The sequence below is a fragment of the Aspergillus karnatakaensis genome (genome assembly GCF_047715665.1).
Source record: "Aspergillus karnatakaensis strain CBS 102800 unplaced genomic scaffold BJY04scaffold_33, whole genome shotgun sequence".
NCBI classification, from domain to species: Eukaryota; Fungi; Ascomycota; class Eurotiomycetes; order Eurotiales; family Aspergillaceae; genus Aspergillus; species Aspergillus karnatakaensis.
The window spans coordinates 25,074-50,598 of NW_027395745.1; the positions used below are offsets into that span (position 1 = coordinate 25,074).

Consider the following 25,525-nt stretch of genomic DNA (forward strand, 5'->3'; position numbering starts at 1 on the left):
CAAAATAGCCCCAACTTTCTATCTACCCTCCAAGCAGGTGGTTGTGAATATGTTCTTCAGAGCTAGTACCATCTGCATACTCTACGGTATTCTGTGGGGCATAATAATGCTATATGCACCATCCCACACATCATTATTTCACTCTCCATCCAACACTAAGCTCTTCAATGTTACACTCTCGAACGAATGGCGTATTCTTGGTGTTTTCCGATGCGGGACACGAGGTTAGTACTCGACCCAACTCAAGAACTCGCCCAAAGTACCAACCCAATTTGCGCTTGAAGAAGCTATCTGGGGAGCAGACCCGCTTGAGTACTGGGGCGGATTCAGTAAAATCTCGTTTGAGGAGAGAGCAAACTTCACTAGTCCCCTCGCCAGTGGTGGGCACGTGGAATGGGGTATAGCAAGGGCGAACGTGACAGACAGCCCTGGAGGTAGGAGTAGAGCCACTCTTCAAATAAGTTTTCCAAATGTGGAATGGGGATTTCTTCAATCGGTCTACGGATGGTCAGCACTACAGTATCAGGACTGGAGCCGTGGCTATCTACACTTGAATGGGTCCGATAATCAGACCTTTGCAGTTTTCACAGACGGTATCCTGGAATTCTCCATCGATGGGCAACGGCATTTCGGCGGCGACTTTTACAGCTACCGCAGGGCGCCGCTGATAGTAACCCTCGCTCCCGGCGAGCATGTTATCGAACTACGGCTCATTCGTGATGTTCGAACTATGGGTGGTGAAGGTCATCCCGTGTTAGATGCCGTGCTCGAGGTAGAAGTACGCCATGGAATGCTGGCCATCGATGAGCAAAGCCTTCTAATACCCGAAGCCACTGATTGGAAACTCGGGAGCACTTGGGCGTCAGTAAACGTACAGAACAATGCCGCTGAATGGGTAGAGGTCATTTACCTCGATTCTTTAAATGTCAGTGACATGATCTTCCTCGTTGTAGAAAAATGAATGATAACAGGAACTAGTGTCCCATAGCTCTAGACGCACCTTTGCTCCTTGCACCATTTCAGATTCGACCACTGGCTTTTCAGCTTGCACCAGAAACCGGGACACGCGGTGATGCCATAATCAACATCCACTACCGTGCTTCCCAAGGCATACCCCAGGTCCAGTCGTTTCGTGTGATATTTGAGACAAGATCATTATCTCAGGTACAGAGACTCACTTATAAGCACCCAGCAGGTATTGTTTCCTATGCTACTTTACGCCCACCACCTTCAGATTCCGCCTGTGGCTTTTCCCGAACCAGTGTATCTCTACCTGTTATGATAGGTCTGCATGGAGCGGGCCTCGACGCTGATAGTACACGAGCACGCGAGATGCTGGATGCGGCGTATGGTCTCTGCGCGTGGGTTCTGATCCCTAGCGGCGTTACCTCCTGGAGCGGTGATGATTGGCGTGAGTAGCTTTAAACCCTCTATTTTATAGCTGTGATTAACAACACTTCACTCACAGATATCTGGGGTGTTGCTGACTTAAAGCTGTCCTGGGGGCAATTTAGCCCTGGATGGAGGCTGTCGGCTGGAACGGCCCTGGGGTCTTGGTTGAAGATTGGATGGTTGTTGGCCATTCAAACGGAGGTACATAGAACCTTCTGAGTATACAGTGCTTTCTGCTCACCTAATATGTATGCCAAGGTGCGTGGTTTCTTGCCACGCATTATCCTGATAACGTTTTTGCCGTTGCCCCTGTGTCGGGGTATACATCCATTGAAAGTAAGCCATAGTAGCACTCACTGTCGGCCGTTACTGGTACTTATTATCATAGATTATGTCCCGTATAATATGTGGCACGAATCCGAGCCTCTGCTCTCATCAATCCTCTATCGGTCAAGGGGTAGTTTCAAGCACGAGCTTTTGCTAGACAATGCTGCCGGTATCCCGATATTGCAACAGCATGGAGCGGCTGACACAAATGTTCCTGTTTACAATTCACGTCTTATGCATGACCTACTCGACAGAACAGGCTAGCCATCCGAGTATGTCGAGTTGCCTAATACAAGTCACTGGTTTGACGGTGTCTTAACCTCGAGACTTCTTAGATTCTATGAGAAATCGTTACGGTTGAAAAAGAACAACATCCCAGAGTATTACACTATCAATATACCGCCTTTGGGAGACTCTATCTGCAGAGGAATATGTGTAGACCAGCTACAATCTCCAGATAGGTTTGGTCGACTGCATGTGCAAAGGAACATACGGCAAGGTATTTGGCAACTTCGGACGCAGAACATCCATCGTTTTCACATCGCGGCTAGGGTCTGTGGGTTTCAGAGGCATATTGTCTTGGTCCTTGAGGATGCAGATACCCAGTTCAAGATCACTGCGACGGAGTGCGAATCTACGTGGTTTGTTAGGGACGCCGATGAAAGATGGACGAGTTCCAGGCAAATTCGCTGGCAGGCCATTTCTCAAAGATATGGCCGCCAGGTCGGCGCATTGGATGCCATCTTGCGCACTCTGGGGAGCTTTACTATACGAACATGCTCAGCTGGTACCGACCAGGTAGCCCTCCAAATCTGCCGCAATCTTTTGCAATATTTCGCTGCCGATTCAAGCATCACGGCCGAATGTTCTCCACTCAATGAGACCATGCCTGGAAATGTCATCACCCTATCTTTGGCTAATGAAGTATCCCACTCGACCTTCTCGGGCTATCCAATCCGTGTGTCCAATAGACGTGTGATCATCCATCAAGGATGCTCTCCAGCTCAAATAGAGGCTAGCGAGAACTGGCATATCAGACCTGACCAAAACTGCCAAAAGTTCACCTTTGAACCCAAGCCGGCCATGGGCGCTCTATTTCTCCACCCTTTAGGAAACGAAAGGCTGGAATTGATAATTTGGGGCACAGATTTGGACGGCCTCAAGCAGGTCGCACGTCTCGTCCCTACACTTACAGGCGCCGGACAGCCCGAGTTTGTGATCCTCGGTGGCAATTCCCGGTGGAAGGGCCATGCAGGGCTAGATGCTGCCGGCCATTTGACAAGTTCTGGCAGATCTCCGCAGCATCATATATCGCAAATGGCTGGTAGGTAGTATTATGTATACCTGCTGCCAATCTTGAATAACGGGTCTGAATGGTCTCAAGTGCAACTCTTAGCAGGGGTTCGTTGAAATACAAATAATCCACTAAATTTAAGGACGAAAAAAAGAGCAGCAGAAATGTGCAGAAAACTGGACTGATGATAGTTAAATTGGTCATTGTCTTCATATATGTAATTATCTTCGTTTTCGTCAATAATGAGCTCAAAACGTAGGAAGCTGGGCTTGCAACCGAGATAGTATAAGAACAATAATCATTCAACGAAGCAATAGGCATATAGAAAGACAATTTGGGTATCTGGTGACATAAAAGAAGCGAAGAAAGATAACATCGACATCAAACATCGGGCGCGCAAAAAGATATGGACAAGAACTTGGGGGTATGATAGACACCGAGTCTTGTTCTGAGTTTCGACTCATAGTCATTGCGACGAGTCACACCTTATGAAAGGATAGGCGGAACTAGGCTTCCTGACGATGGTGTGGCAGAGTTGAACTCGGGGGTGCCGTGTTGAGGCCAGCGACGGGGGCGTTGGACTCTGATGTCCTTCGGCTTTCTGGGGCGACTCGGACGCTCCCACGCGAACCTTTTATCAAGTGACCGCTCTCAACTCGATCTTGAATCATTTCATCGAGTATTCGCGATACTTCATCCATACTCTTCCTCTTCGCGCTCGTGTCCACCTCAGCTGGCGGAGTCAGACGGTTAACAGCAGAGTCGGGGACCGGCGATTCCTGAATTGGAGACCCAGGCTTGTCCTTGGTGGTAGCCGCTTGGGTATCCAGGGTGAGTTGAGCCAGGTCACGATGGCGGGCGGCAGACCGGAGGGCTGTGAGCATCCGGTCCTTGTCGTCCAGTTGAAGGCGAAGTTCATTGATTTCCATATCTTTTTCTCGAAGTTGCGCCATGAGGTCGGAGTTGTCTATGGATGAAGTGGTGGATTTGATACCCATAGACATACGGGAGTGACTCGATCGCCGGGCCTGAAGCAAACGCCTCTCCAAGGTTGCAATATACCGGTTCTTATCGGTCAGGTCGGCCTGAAGAGCGGTAATTTGTCTTTGAGCGCTTGCCTTCCCGTCCGCGAACTCGCCCATTGTATCCTCCTCATCGTCATTACCAAGAGGTATATTCATGGAGAAATCTTGGCTATTGACGGAAAGGAATGAAACTGGGCGCATAGATGGATGTCCATATGCCCCCAGTGTTGACTGACTCACGGACGAGCGTAAAGAGCGGGACCCCGGGTCAAGAGAAGATAACCTGGACAGTCGGCCAAGGGCTTGAATGGCACCCTGCGTGTTGACGCCTGTGGATTTCGAACATAGAATGAGGCGATTAAGATGCTCTATACGCTCCTTCAGCGCAGTTCGAGCTAGTTGCATTTCAAGCATCTGCTCCTCATGCCGTTCGTGCGCTTCCTGCTCTAATTTTTGTTCTTCCAGTTTCAACTCCTTTTCTGCTTGAACTTTTGTCTGGCTCTCGAGCTGGCCGCGCAGAGCCTGAATTTCCATTCGATAGCGCTCGAGTAGTACACGACTGCCTGCGTCCCCACCGCCACCGCCAAACGCCTCCTCTGCCCGTTTGGCATGGCTGACAATGTTGTTTTTAGCCCGCGCGGCAAACTTCAGGGTGTTCAAGGTTTCGCCGGCATTTGCATTTGTGGAACTGCTCAATTGCACAGTGCAAAGAATACTGACAAGTGAATTCCCGGATAAGGCTGGCTGTAGTAATCTTGTGAGTTTACTGTCACGGAAAGGCAGGTGCTTTCCCTCCTTATCGGCCGCAGGACCAGACTTGTCTTTCGTCTCTGATAGCCGAGATATGATAGTTCCCAGGGTAAGAAGGCTCTTATTAATGTGCGCACCCTCCGTGCGACGTTCCTTGTCTTCAGCTGCCCGCTCTGAACCGGCAAGATCGATCAGACTGAGCGTCGATACTCGAACACCACCTGGGGCCAGACCTGATCTTCTGTCCTGGGTGGTCCCCGCGGGCACTCGCTCTCTACTCTCGACAACAATCTGAACCACTGCATGGCTTCGCGAGCTACGAGCGTTGAACTGAGTGCTACCGGTCCTTCTTGCATGATCACCCCTTGCGATAACGCGAAGAAGTTGTGTTGGGCTTTGGACAATCTCTTCTTTTAGAGGTGTTGCATACACGCCTCGTTTGCTGTCTTCACGCAGCTTGATCTCTTCTTGCTGGGCAGCAGCTCCCACAGTGGAAGCCGAGAGCAAGTCGTGGATCTTTTCATTGTAGATCTCAAGATAGCTGACCCTAAGCAAGAATTCCCGATGCGGCGTTTCCCTGATAAAGGAGAAGATATCCGTGATAGCCAACGGTATCACTCCAGGAGATGTCGCAGTTCCTTGCATAGAGAACGTCTTTCCAGTTCCTGTCATACCATAAGCGAAAACAGTGCCGTGGTATCCTTCCATGACCCTCCGTACCAGGCGTTTGGCAGCGGAGTCGTAGACACGAGCGTTGTTTTCAATTGCCGAAAAAAGGTTATCTGAACGGCGGAAAGCTGAGTATCAGCGAAGTGCCCTTAAGGACTAGTCCATGAAAACTAGTACATGGATACCAGGACTTACCATAGTAATAATCGCCGCCTTCTTTCCCATTATACACAAGCAAGCCTCTACGGGCATCAACCATCCACTCCGAATTGCCTGAATTTTCGCTGCCGACGTTTGGACGTACTCTCACGCTGACTATAACATTTCCTTTCGTCTCCTTCGACTTGGTAGTATTGGACTTGGATATGCCGGTCGCCTCATCGCCGTCCTCAAACGTGGTGGCGCTTGTTGAGTATGACCCTTCGGCAGATGAGCTCCTGCTCTGTGATGGTGAGCCTTCAAGGTCTGCGTGGGAGATAGATCGACCCTCCCCTCCAGTGCTCAGCAACGAATGAGTCTTCGAGCTTCTTTGGCTGGTTGTCCCAACACTGGGCCGAGAGCCCCTCTTTGACCTCACACTTCCCGATGACTGCAAGCCTTGAGCGGCAGTCATTGAGGATGCCGTGGAAGGGCGACTCCCTGGCCTAGGCGGTTGCGGGAAGGCTGCAATGCTAATTGTTCGCCGCAGAGACTTATCCGGACTACTCGGAACCCTAGCGCCAGATGTTGATCTTGCTGTGCTGACGTTGGTGGATGAGGTAGAGAGCGGAGATTTGCTGATTGTCGGCCTGGGACTGGAAGGAGTGCGCAATTTGGAGGGAGAAGCCGCCCTGGAAGACTCAGATGATGCAGGTAGACTCTTCCTTGATTTCGGAGCTGGGAGCTGGGGCAATGCGCCCAGTGGGGGGCCGGCAGCCGGCTTCGATGGCTGGGGTAGTGTAGACATTTGGGAGCTTGGCGAACAACAACAGCGCAATTTGTGTAGTACGCGATGGATGATGAGAGATCGGAGTTAAATTAAGTTTCCCCTCATGCACGAAATACATATGAGAGTAAACTCTGGCGTGTGGAATCTGCAATACGCGCAAAGTTAGTTGACAAACTGTTCCAGACATAGCTGCAGTATTCCGTCTGCGACCAGACGCGGCATAAGAGCAGAGCTAACAGACTGCCACGCAGCTTTCGTTACTCTGTGTAGGGGTTTGGTCCACGCGGAAGATCCGATTTGTGGGTATTTCATCTTCGTATCGGATATGGAAAATGATAACAAAAGAGGTTGGTGGGGATGAAAGGTCGAACTTCGGACCAGCGCGAGGTTGTTCAGGACTGTAGGTAGATCGAGATTGTTAACTCACCCAGGCGGGAACAGAACAGAAGTGAGCAGCAAAGTCCAATCCTTCAACCGCTTGCCGAGCGTAGCGAAACCTCCAAGTTGGTTATAATATTGAGCACCTGCAATTACGCGCTGTCGATCGGTTGCGGTGGCTGATCGAGCCTTTGCGACTGCAGACGCTGGAGGATCTGAGAGATGGGTTCTGGCAACGAGTGAAGAAGGGGGTGATTGCTGGAATAAATGCAGGAGCTAACTGTCCAGCGGGCTCAAGCAACGAGGACCGTGTCTCGCTGTAAATGGCCAAATAAGGTGGTGCTGTTTGGCCTTGCGAATCGCGAGTGGGATTAGACGGTCGCCCCTGGTCAAGGGCAGCGAGGAAACCTCCAGGGGAGAGGGGGTGGAGGATTCGCGCGTATGCCTCAATCTCGCGATGTTGAGTGGGAAAAGACAGGCTTAAGGAAGCTGTGACCGAGAAGAGTGCTAGATGTATATGACATTGCTGTGATATGTACAGTGGTGGATGAACAGCAATAATGGTCGTCACCCCACACTGGCTGGCTGGAGCTTGAGAGGCCAACTCTGATTCTGACGATGATTTGATTCCCCTGAGATTTGCCGTAACTAACTAACTACTGTACTAAGTTAGTGCTCCTCGACTAGGTAAGGAGCGCCCCCTTTGGAGATTATCTACAAGCTTTTCTTCCTTCACACGCGCTCTCTTTCATTTCCAGTCTTTGCATCTGGAATGTACTCCGTCCAATACTACGTATCTCCTTTCGAACTCATCCCTCTGTTTTATCCTGTCCGACTTCCCCGACAGCTGATATTGAAATCCTGGGAACACTCCGATATCATTCGAGGACTGGATTTCGTATTATGGTAGATACGGTTCACCACGCACGGTGATCTGGTTCACGTAGGTAGATACATATTTTGCGTGGAAACCGGTGCAATTTCAAATTGGGCTGGACCGTTTAGGTCCACCGTCCTGGTGTCTTGGGAGCACATTTTCATCATCTCCGTTGAGCTGTCGTTTTACGAGCTTTTTACTCGATCGGTCATAGATATGTTGATCTCATTTATGCTAATGAAAGAAAAAGTCATTTGTGCCTAGCCAAGTCCAATGAGAGGACAGTCGCGCCTCGACAAGCCCCCATTTTACCCCTGGCGCCAGGCGGAATAGGATACAAGAGAGAAAGGGGGGCCAATCATCGCCGTCCCGTTGTGAACGAGCACAACTCTCACCTGCCCAGGTGCACTTCCTCGGCTTCCTTCTCTTGAACGCCTCAAGGTGGCGTTGTTCCAGTTGCACCATAGCTTTAATGGGCTGCGCCATGATATCCGATATGATTTTCCTACCTTTCAATGTACACAATCCCGACAAACTCATTGTCTCTTCGAGTCTGCCTTTAGAGACGGGTCCAAATGACCTTTTGCTCTTTGATAACTAAAACTATTCTTCGTGTGAGCGCACCACTTTGTATTTTAGCGTGTCGCTTCTCGACTCTGAGCAGTAGTTCTCAGCCGCAGCATATAATAAAATATAATTACCACGTTTTGAGACCACCGAGTACAATGCAAACCCTAGCCTGAGCCTCTTCATTACTCCGTCTGGTTCCAAATCTATAGACCTCAACCTAGAGTCCGACTGCGTCTCGAACTATTCGCTCAAAGGAATCGATGTTTGGACTACCCTCTCATTGCGCTAAAATCTAGTTGTCGCGCAGCATTTTTGAACTGGTCATCAAGTTCTCCGCCACGCCTGGTTAAGTCGTCGCCCATTTTCTTTGTACCCCCGGATTTTTGAGGAAGGTCTTCTTTGTTCGTAGGACTGGGCTCTGTAATCCACCAACTGTGTTGAAGGGCTTGATAGGCGGTGCTCCGCCTCCTTGGATCTAAGGTACACATGGACATGAGCAGGTCTGCGCCAACAGAGCCTGCTGTCGGAAACTGCCTGAGAAAGAAATCCCGGCCCTGCGTGGGCACGAGGTGATTCTTATCGGACGGAATATAGTTCGGCAACTTCGACACACCAGGCCAATTCTCCTCAGTTGGCGTCCCGAAAGCTTCGCAAATCTTGGTGACTTGGTCAAGATCGGAGTTCCCTGCAACGAATGGAACCCGCAAGAGTAGTTCAGCGAAAACCATTCCCACGGACCAGATATCGACGGCCCCAGAATACTGGCGTGCGCCATAGAGAAGTTCAGGTGGCCGGTACCACCGTGTAATAACTTGATGTGTCATGTTCAGATAAGGGTCTGCAAACGATCTTGCTAGGCCGAAATCCGCTAGCTTGACTTCACCGTCTGAGGCAATAAGCAAGTTGTTTGGCTTGATATCGCGATGTAGAACAAAATTCTCGTGACAAAACCAGACACCCCTGGTGAGCATTCCCATCCATGCTTTCACATCGGCAGCACCGTAATGTATATTGCTGTCCTTGATCAGCATCTCTAGATCACCGCGCGGTAAATACTCGAGAACAAGATTCAAATTCTGGTCTTTAGACGAGAAGACATCGTGAAGCGCAATGACGTTGGGATGGGAGAGCTCCTGCAGATACTTCACTTCGCGGATTGCGTCCATTGATAGTCCGTCTCTGTATTCTGTGTTGACTTTGATTTTCTTGATAGCCACGAATGAGGAAGGATTGGATCGAAGGTGACCGAGAAAGACTACGGCGTATGTACCCTCACCTAGTTTCTTTGCTGAAATAACGGTTAGTATGTGCTATCTAGAATGACTTTGAGATGGGAATCGAGTTGAGCCAACAAACGTGCCTTTGATGTACTTGTGTCTGACCTCATCATTCATCTGTTCGGTGATCTCGCGATCAGAGGCAGCATGCTGCGATTGTTGAGACGGAGGTTCATGCCCCTGAGCATTGAGCGAACCCCCGTTGCCAACAATCTTTCGGTGAGCTGTAGCTGAGGGTGAGGGGGGAACCATAGGTGAAACAGCCATTGTCTCTTGAGTCTCGAATAATTTGGGTTGTTGTTTATCCGGGGTATTTTTTTAAGACAGTTGCGCCAAGTAGCCCATAGAGAAGAAGAATGAACTCGATGAAACTCAGTTGTAGCAGTTCCTAAATCAAAGTTACGAAATGCATTGGTCCGAAGGTAAACAAGGCTATGACCTGGACTCGAATTTGATATGCGTCAACTGATTATGTGGAAGGTCGTCGGGATTTCATTAATCCCGGAGAGTTCTCAGCATCCGCCGAAATTTCCTCCGCATCTGATACACCTGGTATACCAACGACGCCCAGGTCGTCTCACCCTATCTTATTTACTGATACTTCTGTCTGGCCCGGAAACAGTTTTCCGCTGAACACTACTCTCTGGTGTCTTGCTCCGAAGGCGAACCCTTCGATCCCTCAGGCAAACTCCGCCCCGAATCAGTAAGAGACCTGAAGAAACAAATCACAATGGCCATGCATCATCCCTATTCAATCACCCGGGCGATCAAGTCCTTCCAGATACCTCGACAACACATACGCGCAATTCACAAGACATCGTCACCCCTAATTTCCGTCCCAAAACCGACGCCGTTTATCCCTGATGTCAAAACCTTCCTCACGGTGATCGGCCGCGACATGACAAAGTTTGAGAGCAAAATTCCCTCCTGGGAAAAACTTTTCACCTCAAGCTCTACCGAGCTGCGAGAAGCAGGAGTCGAACCAGCAAAACTCCGGCGCTACCTCCTCCGACATCGAGAAAGGTTTCGGAAGGGCATATACGGACCAGGCGGAGATCTCGACATTGTCGTGGACGGTGTTGCGCAATTACGAGTGGTAGAAGTTCCCGCCGGTGTATCGGAGTCGGTTGAACCAATTACGAGAAGAGAGCCCGATCCCAAGCGCAGGCTGAGGTATTCTGCTTCTCTAACTCCGGGGATGCGGCGCGTTATCGTGAATCTGCCACCAGATGCCACCGATTATACATACGACCCGTCGAAGCCGCTCAAAAAATACCAAGGCGTGAAAATTTTTGACACCGTCAAGGTCAAGGGGAGATTTTTAAATCCCATCAAGAAATCAAAGGGAACGGCAGCTTTGATCAAAGTCACTCCCAATATGTGGGCGGACAGGCCGGGACGCAAGGTTGATGGTGGCGAGAGACGACAGGCAGAAGTCAGGGCAAAGAAGAGGGCTGACGAAAGAAGGAAGGCTGCCTGAGTTATGCTGGCTTGTCTCTGGGTTTGTAGAATAATGCTTACATGTACTATAGGCTGTTTTCAATCAAAGTGTATTGATCTAGATCCTGTCCTATACATATTTCAAAGTGCCGTATAGAAATCTTCTTTGCCCAAATTTTGAGTTGCAGAAGCTCTCGTAAATCTGCCTCTTCTTGATAAACTGATGAGCTGTAGTCCACGAAAATCCGCATAGGTTGACAGTGGTAGATCACCGGCGTTCTCATGTAAAAGCTGGATCCAGTATTATTAATATATCTGTAAGACCTCTAAATATAGACGGATGAAGCAAAACTAGCTTAAAGTACAATAAGTGTGCATAGTGCAGATATCCTTGTTTCATTCCAAGAGAATGACACAGAATTCAGTTTTCTTCGAGGAGACAGACGTGCTTAGGGCGAGATCTAGCCAAAAAAACTCAAGATAATCCCTCTTTAGTGTCGCGGTCGCGCTTCTCATATTGCACGAACGACTTTCCAGCGGGCCTTGAGAACAAGGACTACGATCAGATTAGCAAGGGTACAGAGCTGTTTCTAGTACAGGTAGTACTTACCGAATAGTCCGTCTCGGGAATACTTTGTTTGTCAGACTCTGAGACAGTGTTGAACTTGAACAGCCTCACAAGAGCCGTAGTGATTGTAACGAGCTGGACATAAGCAAATTGTTCACCAATACACCTGTGTCGCCCGGCTCCAAATGGAAGGTAAGGGCTATTGGTACCCTTGCTGACGAGGCCGTAACCATAGTCAATTTTCTCCTCATCCTCTGCAGTATTGGCGATAGCATTTCCGTCCCAACGGTGGGGATCCCACTTTAGAGGATCCGGGAAGAATTCCTCAGATCGAGCGGTAACGCCAGGTGATGAAAGAACGTTGTGAGAGGTGGGAATGACGTAAGAGGTGCCCGGGACAGGCATAGGACTCTTGACCGCTCTGATGATTGAGTGGATAGGCGCATGGATGCGAAGAGTCTCTTTGATAATCTTGGAGTGGAGCTCCAGCTTCTGCAAGTCATCGTAGGTCAAATATAGGTCGGAGTTCAAGACATTGACCTGCTCCTGATAAAGTTCCTCCACAATATCAGGGTGCCTGGCGAGGTGCAGAAGAATCCACGAGAGCGTCGACGATGAGGAGTGTTGTCCAGCCATCAGGAGTGCGATCATCATGTGAGCAATTTCCTGGTCTGGGACGGGTGTGCCATTCTTGTAAACGCAGGACATGAGGTTCCAAACCATGTCCTCGGAATCTTTCTTATCACCGGCCTGGCGTCGCGCTTTGATAATTTCCGTGTACGTCTCAGTCATCTTTCTCTGGGCAGCGTCGCGTTTCCGGTTGTGCGGAAGGGGGGCATAAGGGAGCATGAAGTTGATCGGGGCGAAGCCCATGTCGAGGTCATGATATAGCTCCGCAAACGTCGAATCAAACTTGTCACGGACTTCCTTTCCTTGAAGCGAGCGCGAAGCGGTATAGATTGTGATCTCGGCAACTGTTTTCGAAACATCGAAGACGCCTTTCACATTATGGAGGATTGGCGATTTTTTTGCAAAGTCCTCGACTTCGGCGGTGATCAACCGAACGTAGGAACGAAGGGCGTCGGAGGTAAGGCCAAATTTCACGAACTGGATGTGATTAATCTAGGCTGTTTGAAAAGAGTTTGATCGAGGTCGTCTTACCTTCTTCTGCTCCATAAGCTTCGCGTTGGGACAATCATACACAACGTGACGTCCAAACACAGGGGTGGTTAAAGGCGAGTAAACCTCCTCGGCACAAACGTCTTTGAGCTTCCCATTCAGAATAAAGTCATTGCCCTTGGTGCCAAGATAAACTGTGGTCTTCTTTCCAAGAAGGATAAAGGTGAAGATATCGCCATACTATATTAGAGAAAATAGGATTAGAGTCAATAGAATTGAGCCCATAGATGCCCCAAAGTACGAATATACCTTTGCGCGGCTGCTGAAGAAGAATTTGTAGGGGTCGATTCCGTAGCTAATGGTGCTGCCGATGAAGGGAAACCAATGGAAAACCAGAGGGGGTTCGTTTGAATTTTTGAAGAGAATTTGTCGCAGTACATTGAGCACAACAGCGAGAACAATAAAAGTAAGAAATCCCAGCCCAGAGAGCGCCCAAACAGAAAGGGCTGAGCAACGTTCACAAACGCTCTCGAGGAGAACGGCGACGAGCCCCATGTTGGTTGGTTTGAATGAATGAAGGTGTGGCTAGCGACTTGAGATTGGCAGGATGTGACGGTGAACCAATATCCTCAACGAAAGCTATCCATTCAAAGGCGCGGGTGCTTTTGGGACCCCGAGAATGCGTAGCACAGGGTTGCGAAGGGTGGCTGCGTTGTCGAACTCGAAGCGTGAAGGTCTGCAACCTGTGGAGTTGGGGAGGAAAAATGTAGGCCCCCCAAAGCCTGATCGGCGCCACACTTGCCCCTGGCCCTGACGGGAATCCTGGAGGTCAACTTTATTAGGTACGGAGACTACGCCACAACAGGGGCTGCAGCCTGCGAGTCATCCTCTTGTCTTTACTAATGTTCCAACTTCCTATATGTCTAGTTAGCAGTACATAGTATATGTTTTGCAAGTAAGGGTGGGATTGACTTATATATGTACCAGCAATAGAGCGCAATTTATTTTGAATTTTTACAGTTCTGCAAATAATTACTAGAGTCCAATGCGTATGTACACCTAAACCCAGCCTATTCCCAAACCCAGGCACCCCAGAAGTAGAACAGTTGCAAGAAACAAAACCCAACTTCATCAAGAAACCCTATTTGTATCGACTTGTTGGGTCCTCTTCAAATAAGACTGGATCACCGCGCTCACCCAAATTGACAAAGTCTTTCGGGCCGCTATTCTCATTGGGAGAACCTCCATGCTGTCGAGCTGGGGCCTTCTGATTGTGCTGGCGCTGATCAGCGATGTTTTTGTGATAGACTTTCACTGGGGCGCCAGCTCCTGCGTTTCGCTGGCTAATTTCCACGTCATTGATACTGCTGAGGAGCGTCCGCTCTCGTGCGATCTTCCTTTTAGAGAAGTCAAGTCTCCTCAAGGTGTCTGTGAGACCGTCTGTACTGTCGGCCAGGCTTGGATACTTGCCTGTCAACCATGGATGCTCAAGACATTCATCCACTGAGATTCTTTTGTCCACGTCGACCGTAAGCATCCTATCTATGAGGTCGAGGGCTGGGTCTCCCACGGAGTCCCAGTATGGGGATGGATAGTCAAAGCGCCCCATCTTTATCTGCTGCGCCAACGTGTAGGGGTTCTCGGGCGTGTAAAGTTCGTCAGAGAAAGGCGGGAAGCCACAAAGACAGATATAGAGTACGACACCGAGTGACCAGATGTCGACGGCCTTGGAGTATTTGCGACGACGGGTTTCCTGTAGTATTTCAGGGGCAACGTCTATCTGGTTAGCACCAGACCAACTAAAATCGGGGCTTTATGTACTTACAACTCGGTGTACCACAACTGTTGATAAAAGGACCTCGATTAGCCATCTTATAGTAAAGCAAGAGGGGTAACTCACAGTGTGGTTGTGAAAGAGTCTTCCCCAATTATCTTAGCCAGTCCAAAGTCTCCAAGTTTTACGCTTAATTGCTTGTCAGCAACAAGTATGTTCTCGGGCTTGATGTCTCGATGAACAATCCCACGGTCATGCTGCCAATCGACTTAGTCCTGACCCACAACATGCGAAGAAGGTGATTGGTTTTACCAGATACTTCAAACCCTCAAAGAGTTGGAGGAAAATGTGGCGAGTTTCGTTTTCGGTGAACTTCTGTTTGCTTATGATCATGTTGAACAGTTCACCTTCAGGCGCAAGTTCTAGCACGAGATATACTCCGTCGCTTTCGTCAAAAGTATCTTTGAGACACAGCAGGTTACGATGGCTGACGCTCATTAGAAGGCCGATTTCCTGCATCAATGCGTCGTTTTGGGACTTTTGCGAATCACCAGTACGCTTCTCAAACATTTTCACCGCGTATTGTGTTCCGGTTGCGCGTTCCACGCAAAGATAGACTGTAGCAAAATGACCCTTGCCGAGTTGCTGTAGGACTCGATACTGCTGTCGAAAGCCATTGATGTTCTTTGTACGGGGACATCTAAAAACGAACCGCACCTCGTCCAGGATGGTGACTTCATCACCGTCTTCGAGTTCACGATGCTTGTTTCGGCCCACGATTGCATCATTGATGAAGGTACCATTGCTGGAAAGATCCTCTAGGATCGCGACGGTATCCCCTCTTCTGTTTTCTGGGAACACCAGAAAATGGCGGTTGGATATAGTGGGAATATTAAGCACCAGATCTGGAGGATACATTTAGAAAGCCAATACCAAGAGCAGGATATAGAAGCAGAACTCACCACACTCTGGATGGCGTCCGACCAAATAACCTCCAGGGCGCCGACCAGGTGCTGGTTTAGAATTGAATTCTTTGCTCTGTTTTTGAGAAGGTTTCTTGACTTTGGGCTTAGAAGTGGGGGGCTCGTCCTCACAGCTATCACGCTTCCGCAAGACTAGAGCATCCCGGACCTTATCGTCAAGTGGAATGAGATAGCCCCAGACTCCCTCCGTAGCTTCATCCTGGACCTCATCGGCGAAGGCTCTCGGCGGGTATACGAATTGTGAAAGGGCTTGGGTATCTCCAGGAGGAGACGAGATCGGCTGGTAGATGTCCGAATTGGAGGGAGACTGGAGGCGTGCTTGACTTGGCGGAGTAGCGGTTACCTCCTTCCGAAGATCCGTAGCGGTCGAGTCAAGATGCGTCAAGGGTGTAGGGAGGTATGACTGTACCACTGGAGTTTGGGATTGCTGCTGCGAGCTGATTCTCTGGGACCGCCTGGGTTTCTTTTGGTCTTGCGGCTCGTGCTCTGCGGAAACCTATGCAAGAAACATCTTAGTAATAGGGAATAGGGTATAGAATAATCGAGACCTACACGGCTGCGTTTGAGCGAGCTTTTCTCAGTGCGTGGTACCATGTTTCCACAGCTCACATTCTACTGAGAAGTGCTGTGGGAGACGAGCAGCTCAACTCGCCCGAATAGCGAGGTAATTATCTATAGCAGAGATAATGAAGAAGAGCTCGATGGGTCTAATGGTATTTAAGGATTGAGGCCGACCGAGAAGCGCAGAGAGGAATCGGTTGGAGAAAAACAAATAAATTAGAGAGACTGGGTAACTCAAAGTTGGAGCTCTCCAGGGCTTGAGCGTGCGCACTGGGATGGTGGTTGACCAATACGAACAAGGAGGGAAATCGCGGCTCTCGGAGGACCAAGTCCAAGTCGCGGCTGCAATAATCAGGTACATTATTCTGCCGCAACTTAAAAAAAAGGGCAGGCAGGTTACGTAGCAATCCGTCATCCTCCAGGATGGAGGAGGTCCCGCCACCATCGACCACGTTGGAGATAGATATGACCGATGAGGACAAAAGCGTCATGAAGAACTAGATGGAACAGCATTTTGACAATCTCGAAGTCATATTCATTGACTAGTTAGCCTATATCTCCTTTCACTCGCAACTGTGGTTGGTGTTCTGGGATCCTCTCGGCGCGTTCGTCTCGATTTTGCGGAGGCCCGAAGGGGATGGATGATATGGATACCGACCTAGCTATACCCCGTACATTTGTAACTTGACGAGCATCCGGTTCTTTCATTGTCTTCACGACCATCATACATTTATCCGGTGGACGAACTCGATGTAGAAGGTCCGACGCGACGGGGCGTGCGTATTCGTCCATCATTATTTACACGGAGGCCGAGGACCTAGGCCGCTCGCTGCATCTATCGCCCCACGTGGATCTTCTCCATAATCATAATATCGGACTCTGCATCGCTCTTGGTCTGTAACCAGGATCAGGGGCTTGCGAGAAAACAGCTCTCAGTCAAGAACACACCACGCTCAAAACCGCGCCTTCAGTCCCGGAATGGATGAGTGCGCTTTACCTGAATCCTCTTCTCGAGGCCACCAACTGACCAAGAAACAGCTTCAGTCCCAATATACGAGCCTCTGCCCTGGAGAAGCTCGCGAAACTAGCCGTCCATACCCCCGAAGACACCCATGAATCCGAAATCGATCATCTTACGAGACAGTGCCAACATCTTCCTCAGCGACCGAACGGTTCACTCAATGGTGTACTACATAATCAATCCCCCGTTTCACGGGTGCCTATGGTTCGTCTGGCCCTGTTCCTGTGAAGGCGATTATAGAATGAAACAGAGAGCATGGGCTAACTCATGAAGGATATACGGGAATTGTCTGTTCTAGTAGCTCTGTGCAAAGCAGCCCCTTCAGTCGGCAAAGAAGAGCATGCGTCACGACTGATTTCACAGCTGTCGCAGTACCTTCCAGAGTCTCATGGCCAGCTCTTCCGTCCATCGCCATTCCTTCACGATATAAAACCTTCGCCATGGGAAGCGCTTTCTTATAACCTTACGTTTGCTCTTCTCCGGTTAGGAACCGAATACCCTTCGTCGCGTCAAATAATTCTTAGCACGGTGGACGAGTACCTGTACAATTGTGCGGAGGCAGTCGCTGCTCTTGTGTCCGGTTCAGACTCTTGCTCTAAAGAAAATGCGCTTGGTGCCCCTCATGAGTCTGTCGATGTCCTGGTCATCTGTGTCTCAATGGTCGGCTTCCTCGAAGCCGCAGCCAAGTTCAGTCCGTTTTGGTCTGCCACTCAAAAGCTCAGAATGGTCGACCACTTGCAATCAATATTCTCAGAGAATTTCATGGTAGCCATTGAGACTGCTTCCTCTATTGTACGCAGTGCGGGGTCCTCGGACCCTACTCTTCGCGATTGGAGGAGGTACGCTCGACGCTATACTACCGAAGGTCGTCCACTAGGGGCCATGCTCTTGCAAGAAGGTTACATGAGATTCATCAAGTCGTGCGTCACGTCCCTCATTGGTGCGCAATATATGTCGGATGATGATCTTCTGGATGATTACGTTTATGGTGTGGGAATTGCTCGAAGTTATGATGCGGCTGAGCTAGCCCTCATCAATCGCTTAACCGGTGTCATCGCGGACGAAATTCAACTCTTGGAGGATGGTTCGGACTACCTGCAAGTTGGCTCGCCGTGGCAACAGCGGCTTGCATTTTCTGTCAAAGCCCTCGCCCTGGTAGGCTACCTCAACTGTATAATTTTAAGTGAGGATACAGCGAACAGCGATGACTTTCTATCATGGTTAGAAGACACCCTTATCGACCCGAATCAAATGTCAAACGAAGAACTCGCAACTATCGCCCTGAAATGCATAACTATTATCTCTCGGATGTCCATCAACAGCGCATCTTCGGGAAGTCGTTCCCTCCTTCGATTCATTGTGGAAGGTGGAATACCTGCAGTGGGCATAGGCTCTGTTGCTGCTCAATGCCTTTCCCAGGTCCTTGGTGTTCTCTCCCAAGATTCTGTCATAACAACACTTTATTCCTTAGGGAATGTTTTAAGTCCTGGCTCTGGGACTGAGAAACCGTATCCCGGACAGTCCATCGGAGAGCCGGCAGGCGTCACCCTCACCCCTTTCCAACAAGCGAAAAATGGTAGCATAACCTCTCTATCTGTAAGCGAGTTGGAAGACAACACACCTTACCGCAGCGTTGTACATGCTATCATCACGATAGCGACTAGCTGTCATGATGAGCAGATCAGTGCATTGGCGCAGTCCATGCTTCTACAGAAGATTGGCAAACTGAACATCATGGTCGATGCATGCATTATCAAAGAGACAGCAGCATTGGCTCTGACTACTGGTCATGCAGAATTTCAATTACTTCTGAAGTTCTATGACCGTGTTTGTCGTGATGGCCTTACTAGGGGCTACGGTATTGTCGTCAATGCGGTCTTGAGCGCTCTGGCTTACCTTTCAGTCTCCCTGGATAGAAGGTCTCCTTTGTACAGACTATATCTTGTCCATCTGTTGGAAAGTATAGTGAACAAAGGCGATGCAACAAATCTCGAGCATGAACGACACCGCGATATTACCTTTGCGCCCGAAGAAATTAGCTTGCTACTAAAGCCGCTAGCGCTACTTATTTCATCCGAAAATGGATCTGTTCAGCACTTGGATTATTATGACCAGGATGTCTCAACCTTGTTTCGTGATGCATGGTTCAATATCGCTATCCATGGAATCTCACTTAACTCGGTTGTCGGCCGAACCCACTTTGAAGAGTTGCGCTTGCTCGCAAAGTATTCTCCCACACTCGTGGCCGAAGACCGCATGGATATGGTTGATAGCGACGTGGAGCTTAATACCGTCCTTAGGCGTGGAAATGTACCACAACGGCTTCTCGAGCAAAAGAAGGCACTGATTGGTGAAATCCCGCATCGCGAACCCGAAATCAAGCGCCTGAGCTATCCCAAAGCGGTTTTTCTGAACGCTGCTCTACTAGTCGAAAATCTTCGTGCATTCTCTGGAGACTGCACTAAACCCTTGAACTACTTCCGGGATCCAGCTTTGGCTGCTACTGATATGGCTAGCTGCATGACATCCATTGCCGAAAAGGTTGTCAGTTGTTACCTCGAATTGACTCTATCTGGAAAGAGAGAGGACTTTTCTGTCTCATACTTGTCCAAAGAATTAGCAGGCTTTTTTGTTGCTTGCTGTCACCGTATAGAGAGAATTCAGAAGGTGGCCATTCTATGCGCAAATAAGATTATACAAGAATGCCCATCAGCCTTGTGTGAAAAACACTCGCTTTTCGCATTGCTTGAGCTCTTGACTGTTGTGTGGTGGTCCTGCCTTGAAGAAGAACTTGACGAGTTTGAGTGGAAGCCATCATTTACCTCTCCAATTGGTCTTGTCCAGGTTGATCTTCCTGACAACTATGGCTACAGAAGGAAAACTCTCGATGTACTACTTGAACGGGCAAGGGCGTGGATAACGGCGGCTATGGACATTTCTTCTCTTGATGTCAAGGGTCTACTTCAGGTACGCAACCTCAAGCCGGTGAATACTCACCGTCAGCTAAGGGAGTCAGACATATTTATCGGCATCCGACGACAGCGATAGCAACGGTGATATTTCAATGGGTCGATCGTTCGCGCTTGAGATGGGGTCTCTCATACCCCAAACTGATCATCGGCTCGGTAAGCCTAGTCATGCTCTGTTGCGGGCATCTTGGAATATGTAATGAGGCTCTGACTAAGGTAACTGACTCCGCAACAGGGTCTATTGAACCTCATGGCTTGACCAAACTCAATGCTGCCTCAACCTTCATCGCACAACACACAGCCAGGCAGAAGTATCGCTGTACCAATAACATTGAAGAGACCAGCTTTGAGCCTTTGACTAACCAAAGCATCGGTGAGTCCAGCGTATACCTACAGCACTTCGAGAGCTAACGGCATCAAGGCTTCAGTTATAATCTCAGCGCAACCCCATTATCGTCTGTAAATTTTAGCGAAGGCTTGGGAAATATCTTATCAAACATTCAAAAAGCAATCATATCGGGAAGTGAGATAACTCTTCCTGAGATTCGCGACACATTGCAGCGTGCTGCTGCTATATTGTGCAGTAGTGATACTGCCCACGCTTCCATTGCTCACTACATAGTCTCGTTGCCCTTTCATATCTTCTCAAAGGAGTCCATAAACATTGGCGTCTCTCTCTGGCTGGGTGTGATTCACGAAAACCCCAAGCTGGAACCAGCTATCCTTTTTGGAATAGTTGAAGAGTGGGAGAAAACGGTATTACAGAGGCAAGGGTTATTTGACCCGTCGTTCAAGTAAGTTTAGCACGTCCACCCCGAACAACTCAATATTGATGTGGATGATTGCCTGTCAGCCATGTCGACCCCATGTACGCTAAAATCGAGCTCCTGCCAACGGACAAGGACTCCATGCTTCAGCAGCAAAGACTGGCACAGAACGTTCTCGCACCACACTTGCAGATTATTCGTTTCTTTGAGAGCCATTTTAACGCCGTGCGCCTAGGCAATGCTCAAACCGAACATCTGTTCTGCCGCTTCATTGACCGTACGATGACAGGCCTTTTGCATGCTAGTAACCACCCACTAGCTAGAGAGCTACACTTTCGCATAATTTGCTTCTGTCTCAGGGTACTCAAGCATTGCACCTCCCTTGATAGTGTTACGCTATGGAGGCATAAACATGCAGTTTTGTCGGCCGCCCTCAGCTGGTTCAACCACCCTCCCAGGTAAGTCATTCTTCTCCATGTTATCAGGGGCGCATCGCTGACATTTAGGTCCTCAGATGGTCCTTTGGAGGTAATCGTCTTCAGCTCAAGGCTGAAGATAAAATCCTGAGTGACGTGGTTACTGCTCTGGGCAAGGTCTCTAACGTTGGGTGCAACACCCGATGGCCTTATACGTCCTTGCAGGCCAAACAGGACCTGCTCCAGGTCCTCTTAGAAAATGAGAGAGCGCGGCTCAAAGTGTGGCTTTTCCCGTTAGATCCTGATCGGAAGCATAACATATCTCAGTCCCCTCTCAGTAAACATCTTACCGAGGTTTGTGCCAGAATTATACTCAACAATAGCTGTCTGCGGTTTCTAATATAGTCTCTAGGAGCATATGCTACGGATCGCATGGGCCGAGAGTCCAGGCTTAGCAATTCAGCTCGCGATGCGATTCCCTTCTGGAAAGTTAAGCAGTGATATACGCAAGTTACTTCTTAACTTTCCTGAAAAGGCCATTGATGAGCCTAGCAGTCTCGAAATCTTGTTTGGGTCCGCGTTGCCGTCCGACATTTCCTTCCAGCTAAAGGTGAGTTTCCACGCCTCTATCTGCGCTTCTAGCTAACACGCGTAGTATCTTTTGTACTGGGCTCCTGTCAATCCCATCGAAGGCTTGACCTATTTCTTGCCTGCGTATGGCAACCATCCATTCATTCTACAATATGCGATGAAAGCTCTAGAGAGCCATTCTCTCGAGGTTCGGTTCTATTTCGTCCCACAATTGATACAAGCGCTTCGCTACGACGCCCTAGGATATGTCGAGCGATATATCCTTGAGACTGCAAAGCAGTCACAGTTGTTTGCGCATCAAGTGATATGGAATATGAAGGCAAACTCATATAAAGACGAGGACTCTCAAGTTGTAAGTGAAAAGAGGAGGTCAACTATGACGTGTCATTTTACTAACGGTGCTCTATAGCCGGATCCTCTTAAGCCTACTCTTGATCGATTCATGGATACCTTGATCACAAGCTTCACTGACGAAGAACGCGACTTCTATCAAAGGGAGTTCTCCTTCTTCAACGAGATCACTGGTATTTCGGGGAAACTTCGTCCTTATATTAAGAAGAGCAAACCGGAAAAGAAGGAGAAAATTGAAGAAGAGCTGCGTAAAATCAAGGTCGAGGTAGGTGTTTATCTTCCCAGCAATCCAGACGGTGTCGTGGTTGGAATCGATCGCAAGTCCGGAAAGCCTCTGCAAAGCCACGCGAAGGCGCCTTATCTGGCGACCTTCAGGATCCAAAAGACCCGAAGACGGCGAGATGAGGATGGTGCCGATGGAGCTGCATCCGACCAGAAGGAGTTGATCAACACGACGCAAAACCGCCACTCAAACTCACATCAGGAAACTTATGAAGTCTGGCAATCGGCTATCTTTAAAGTTGGAGACGATTGTCGTCAGGATATGCTGGCTTTGCAGATGATTGCCGCCTTTCGCAGTATCTTCTCCAATATCGGACTCGATGTGTGGGTGTTCCCGTACCGGGTCACCTCTACGGCACCGGGATGTGGAGTCATTGACGTGCTGCCCAACTCGATCTCTCGGGATATGCTCGGTCGCGAAGCGGTCAATGGATTGTACGACTATTTTGTTTCCAAGTATGGCGGCGAAGACTCGATCCAATTTCAGGAAGCGCGGACGAACTTTGTCAAGAGTATGGCTGCTTACTCTGTTATCTCGTACCTGATGCAGTTCAAGGATCGACATAACGGTAACATTATGTTGGATGATGCTGGTCATATCATCCATATTGATTTTGGGTTCTGCTTCGACATCGCTCCCGGTGGTGTACGCTTCGAGCGCGCGCCATTCAAGCTTACTTCGGAAATGGTAGCCGTGATGAGTGGGACTCCCCACTCTCATGCCAACAGCCATGGTAGCCACAATCCGACACAGACGCAACCTTACCGATGGTTCGAGTCTTTAGTCGTTAAGGCATTCCTAGCGTCCCGACCGTACTGTGCCAAATTGTCCCACATTGTATCTCTGATGCTGGACAGCGGCCTTCCGTGTTTCAAGCCAGAGACCCTGAAAAATTTCCGTGATCGATTTGTCGTTGAGAAAAGTGAGAGGGAAGCGGCGGAATTCATGCGAGAGCTGGTGCGCAAGTCTTATTTGAGCATGTCTACAAAGGGGTATGATCAGTTTCAGCTCCTCACTAACGGCATCCCGTACTAGGATGGCTGTGTATTTGTTTGCTTAAGGGGGGGCAAACACCCAGTATAAGTATGATCTATATACACATGAATATCGTTGTAAGTCTAAGACTACTACCATCCACCAGCACAACCACATTATATCAACATGAATAAACATAATCAGCCCCAGTGTTGTATCGAATCAGGGGCAAAACAAACTGAGAGCCCAGCGAATCCGTGAGGATAGATACTACTCTAGGTGTAGGAGGTTGGAACTATTTAGATGGATTTTTCCTGACGTCATCACTGCTACACCACCGTAAGGTGAAGGCTTCGCCTAACTTATTTGTTGCAAAGGTTGATCGACCCTTGATGGGTTTACTACTCTCTCTTGCTCTTGCTCTTGTATCCTTTTCCGAATCTCGGCATTCCGAGAGTCGGTAGGAGAAGTGAAACTTGAGTGGAGTCTGGACAATGTATGAGACTAGGTGTCGCCAAACGAAGAGAACAAACAGCAGGATACGAGTACCTAGGTAGACCGTGCTGCAATCATCTTGACGTGAGCAGTCCGGAGAAAGCCTAGCCCCGATTTGGCCCACGGTCAGTACCTCTAAGTTAGTAGGTATTTTGTGGGGTAAAAGGAGATCACTGGAGAAGCTGAGCTTCTTTCTTCTTAGACACCTACCTCTCTTTTTGAGTCTTGACTCTCCTTTCATCGCTTAGTTTGCTTTCCTTCTGCTCCCAACCTCCGCTTCCCTCTCGAATAAGAAAGCCACTAAATTGCTGTAGGTATCAAGGTTTGTACTTTGTACCACACTTTTTCTTTTCTGACCTCTCTATATTTCGCCTCCCCGCTCCTCCCTCCCTCCCTCCCTCCCCTTCTCCTCCTACACCCTAATAATTGATCTCCCTTTGTTTCTGATCATCAACATCCCCCGCTTTTTTTTTCCAGCATTCACATTCGGCCTACATTCCCCCCTGCCTGATTGACCTTTTGTACGACATCACGCCACTCGTCTTGTCAAATAGCCCAACTAACCCCCCGGTCGATCTACGCAGCCTTTTGCCTAAGAATTCATCTCCTCTTTGCCTCTCCCAAGCTGTGCTTGTCCGCCTTCGTGCAGCATTTTCTTACCTGGACCATCATTGCTCCTTTGATACTGTCTTCAATCCACCCTCTCAACCTAGGCCCAGGGATTTACTATTTCTACCCTTTTCACTGCACAAACCGCATTCTCAGCCATCTCTTTTCACCTATCATTTCTCTAAACTCTCTCCTGCCAATATGTCCAGCCACAGCTCGACTCCTCCTATTTCAGTCCCCCCTGCCTCCTCGCGCCAGCGTCGAGCATCCATAGCATCACCAGGGCTCTCTTTTCCTGAGTACAGATCGGGCAGCCAAAGTCTAGCTGGTCCTCAAGGCTCCATGGCCAACGCTATGGCCGCGCAGCCAAATCACGGGCGCCGACTATCCATCACAACCTTGGGGCTGTCCGGCTCACCAACGCAACCTTTGCAATATGGGGGTCGGAACTTTCGACAGAGCAGTATCTCCAGCTCTGTGGGATCCAGCCCCGGAAATGCCGAAGAGGCTGTTGCAGAAGATGTTGAGAACTCTCCGCCCGGCGGCCTGCCGAAATCCCCGTTTGCTCGCCGTCTCTCATTCGGTGCTCAAGCATTGCGAGACGCCCGCGCTGGAAGCATTGGCAACGGTAGATACCACCTTTCTTACCCTATGTCACCTGAGACTGGAAAGTGCCGGACAGCATTGTCTGCTGGTGCACCCGGCTCTTCCGTCAACAATAGTGTGTCAGGGAAAACATCTGCAAGTACATATACAGGTCTTCCCCAGAACGATATGTCTAACAAGTCTCGTCGACAAATAGGCGAGGGCTTTAACTGGTCTGAAGCTCTTCGAGCAAGGGCTGAACGCGGTCCTATATCGCCAGCTTCGGTGCAAACCCAACAGGGCCAGCAAGCCCATCACCGCAGGGCAGCGTCCATTGCGTCCATGGATCAGCCGGCTCGGGAAATGCCGAAGCAGCCTAAACAGAACAATAAACCCGACTTTTTCCAGGAGAAGATCCTCCGGGGTGATTTTATGGATTAATCATCTTTGATAACAGAGTGAATTTGTCAAAGCGTGCTTGTCGCGCTAGGCTTGACAATTCCTCGAGATACGGCTACCGCATGTCAGTGA

The 25,525-nt window shown here is 49.3% G+C and overlaps 7 protein-coding genes across 7 annotated transcripts; 4 read left to right on the plus strand and 3 right to left on the minus strand.

Annotated features, from left to right (window-relative positions):
• Positions 1–106: 106 nt before the first annotated feature.
• On the plus strand, positions 107–3,051 carry BJY04DRAFT_208288 (uncharacterized protein; the record flags this gene model as incomplete). Its single annotated transcript, XM_073713970.1, has 8 exons — positions 107–224; positions 285–851; positions 989–1,411; positions 1,442–1,443; positions 1,515–1,593; positions 1,651–1,728; positions 1,781–1,935; positions 1,984–3,051. 8 exons carry the CDS (start codon positions 107–109, stop codon positions 3,049–3,051), a joined length of 2,490 nt encoding a protein of 829 aa, XP_073569812.1.
• A 468-nt stretch (positions 3,052–3,519) lies between these two features.
• Positions 3,520–6,403, minus strand: BJY04DRAFT_219532 (putative kinesin family protein (KipA); the record flags this gene model as incomplete). Its single annotated transcript, XM_073716603.1, has 2 exons — positions 3,520–5,585; positions 5,653–6,403. The coding sequence occupies 2 exons, from the start codon at positions 6,401–6,403 to the stop codon at positions 3,520–3,522; spliced, it is 2,817 nt and encodes a 938-aa protein (XP_073569813.1).
• Positions 6,404–8,329: 1,926 nt separating this feature from the next.
• Positions 8,330–9,941, minus strand: kin28 (TFIIH complex serine/threonine-protein kinase subunit KIN28). Its single transcript, XM_073721163.1, has 2 exons — positions 9,571–9,941; positions 8,330–9,493 (listed from the first exon to the last, which is right to left on the minus strand). Exons 1-2 carry the CDS (start codon positions 9,598–9,600, stop codon positions 8,480–8,482), a joined length of 1,044 nt encoding a protein of 347 aa, XP_073569814.1. The 5' UTR covers positions 9,601–9,941; the 3' UTR covers positions 8,330–8,479.
• A 276-nt stretch (positions 9,942–10,217) lies between these two features.
• Positions 10,218–10,967, plus strand: BJY04DRAFT_219534 (mitochondrial 37S ribosomal protein mS41; the record flags this gene model as incomplete). The annotated part of the gene is made up of 1 exon (XM_073716604.1): positions 10,218–10,967. One exon carries the CDS (start codon positions 10,218–10,220, stop codon positions 10,965–10,967), a length of 750 nt encoding a protein of 249 aa, XP_073569815.1.
• Positions 10,968–11,402: 435 nt separating this feature from the next.
• BJY04DRAFT_208291 (cytochrome P450) lies at positions 11,403–15,965 on the minus strand (the record flags this gene model as incomplete). The annotated part of the gene is made up of 9 exons (XM_073713971.1): positions 11,403–11,483; positions 11,538–12,602; positions 12,657–12,854; positions 12,924–13,120; positions 13,770–14,413; positions 14,515–14,645; positions 14,701–15,293; positions 15,351–15,867; positions 15,924–15,965. 9 exons carry the CDS (start codon positions 15,963–15,965, stop codon positions 11,403–11,405), a joined length of 3,468 nt encoding a protein of 1,155 aa, XP_073569816.1.
• Positions 15,966–16,199: 234 nt separating this feature from the next.
• Positions 16,200–23,563, plus strand: stt4 (1-phosphatidylinositol 4-kinase STT4). The gene is made up of 11 exons (XM_073711745.1): positions 16,200–16,918; positions 16,971–17,157; positions 17,227–19,920; positions 19,970–20,078; positions 20,158–20,295; positions 20,344–20,716; positions 20,776–21,147; positions 21,204–21,459; positions 21,518–21,715; positions 21,761–22,048; positions 22,106–23,563. The coding sequence occupies exons 1-11, from the start codon at positions 16,911–16,913 to the stop codon at positions 23,363–23,365; spliced, it is 5,883 nt and encodes a 1,960-aa protein (XP_073569817.1). The 5' UTR covers positions 16,200–16,910; the 3' UTR covers positions 23,366–23,563.
• Positions 23,564–24,610: 1,047 nt separating this feature from the next.
• BJY04DRAFT_219538 (uncharacterized protein) lies at positions 24,611–25,525 on the plus strand (the record flags this gene model as incomplete). The annotated part of the gene is made up of 2 exons (XM_073716605.1): positions 24,611–25,418; positions 25,485–25,525. 2 exons carry the CDS (start codon positions 24,611–24,613, stop codon positions 25,523–25,525), a joined length of 849 nt encoding a protein of 282 aa, XP_073569818.1.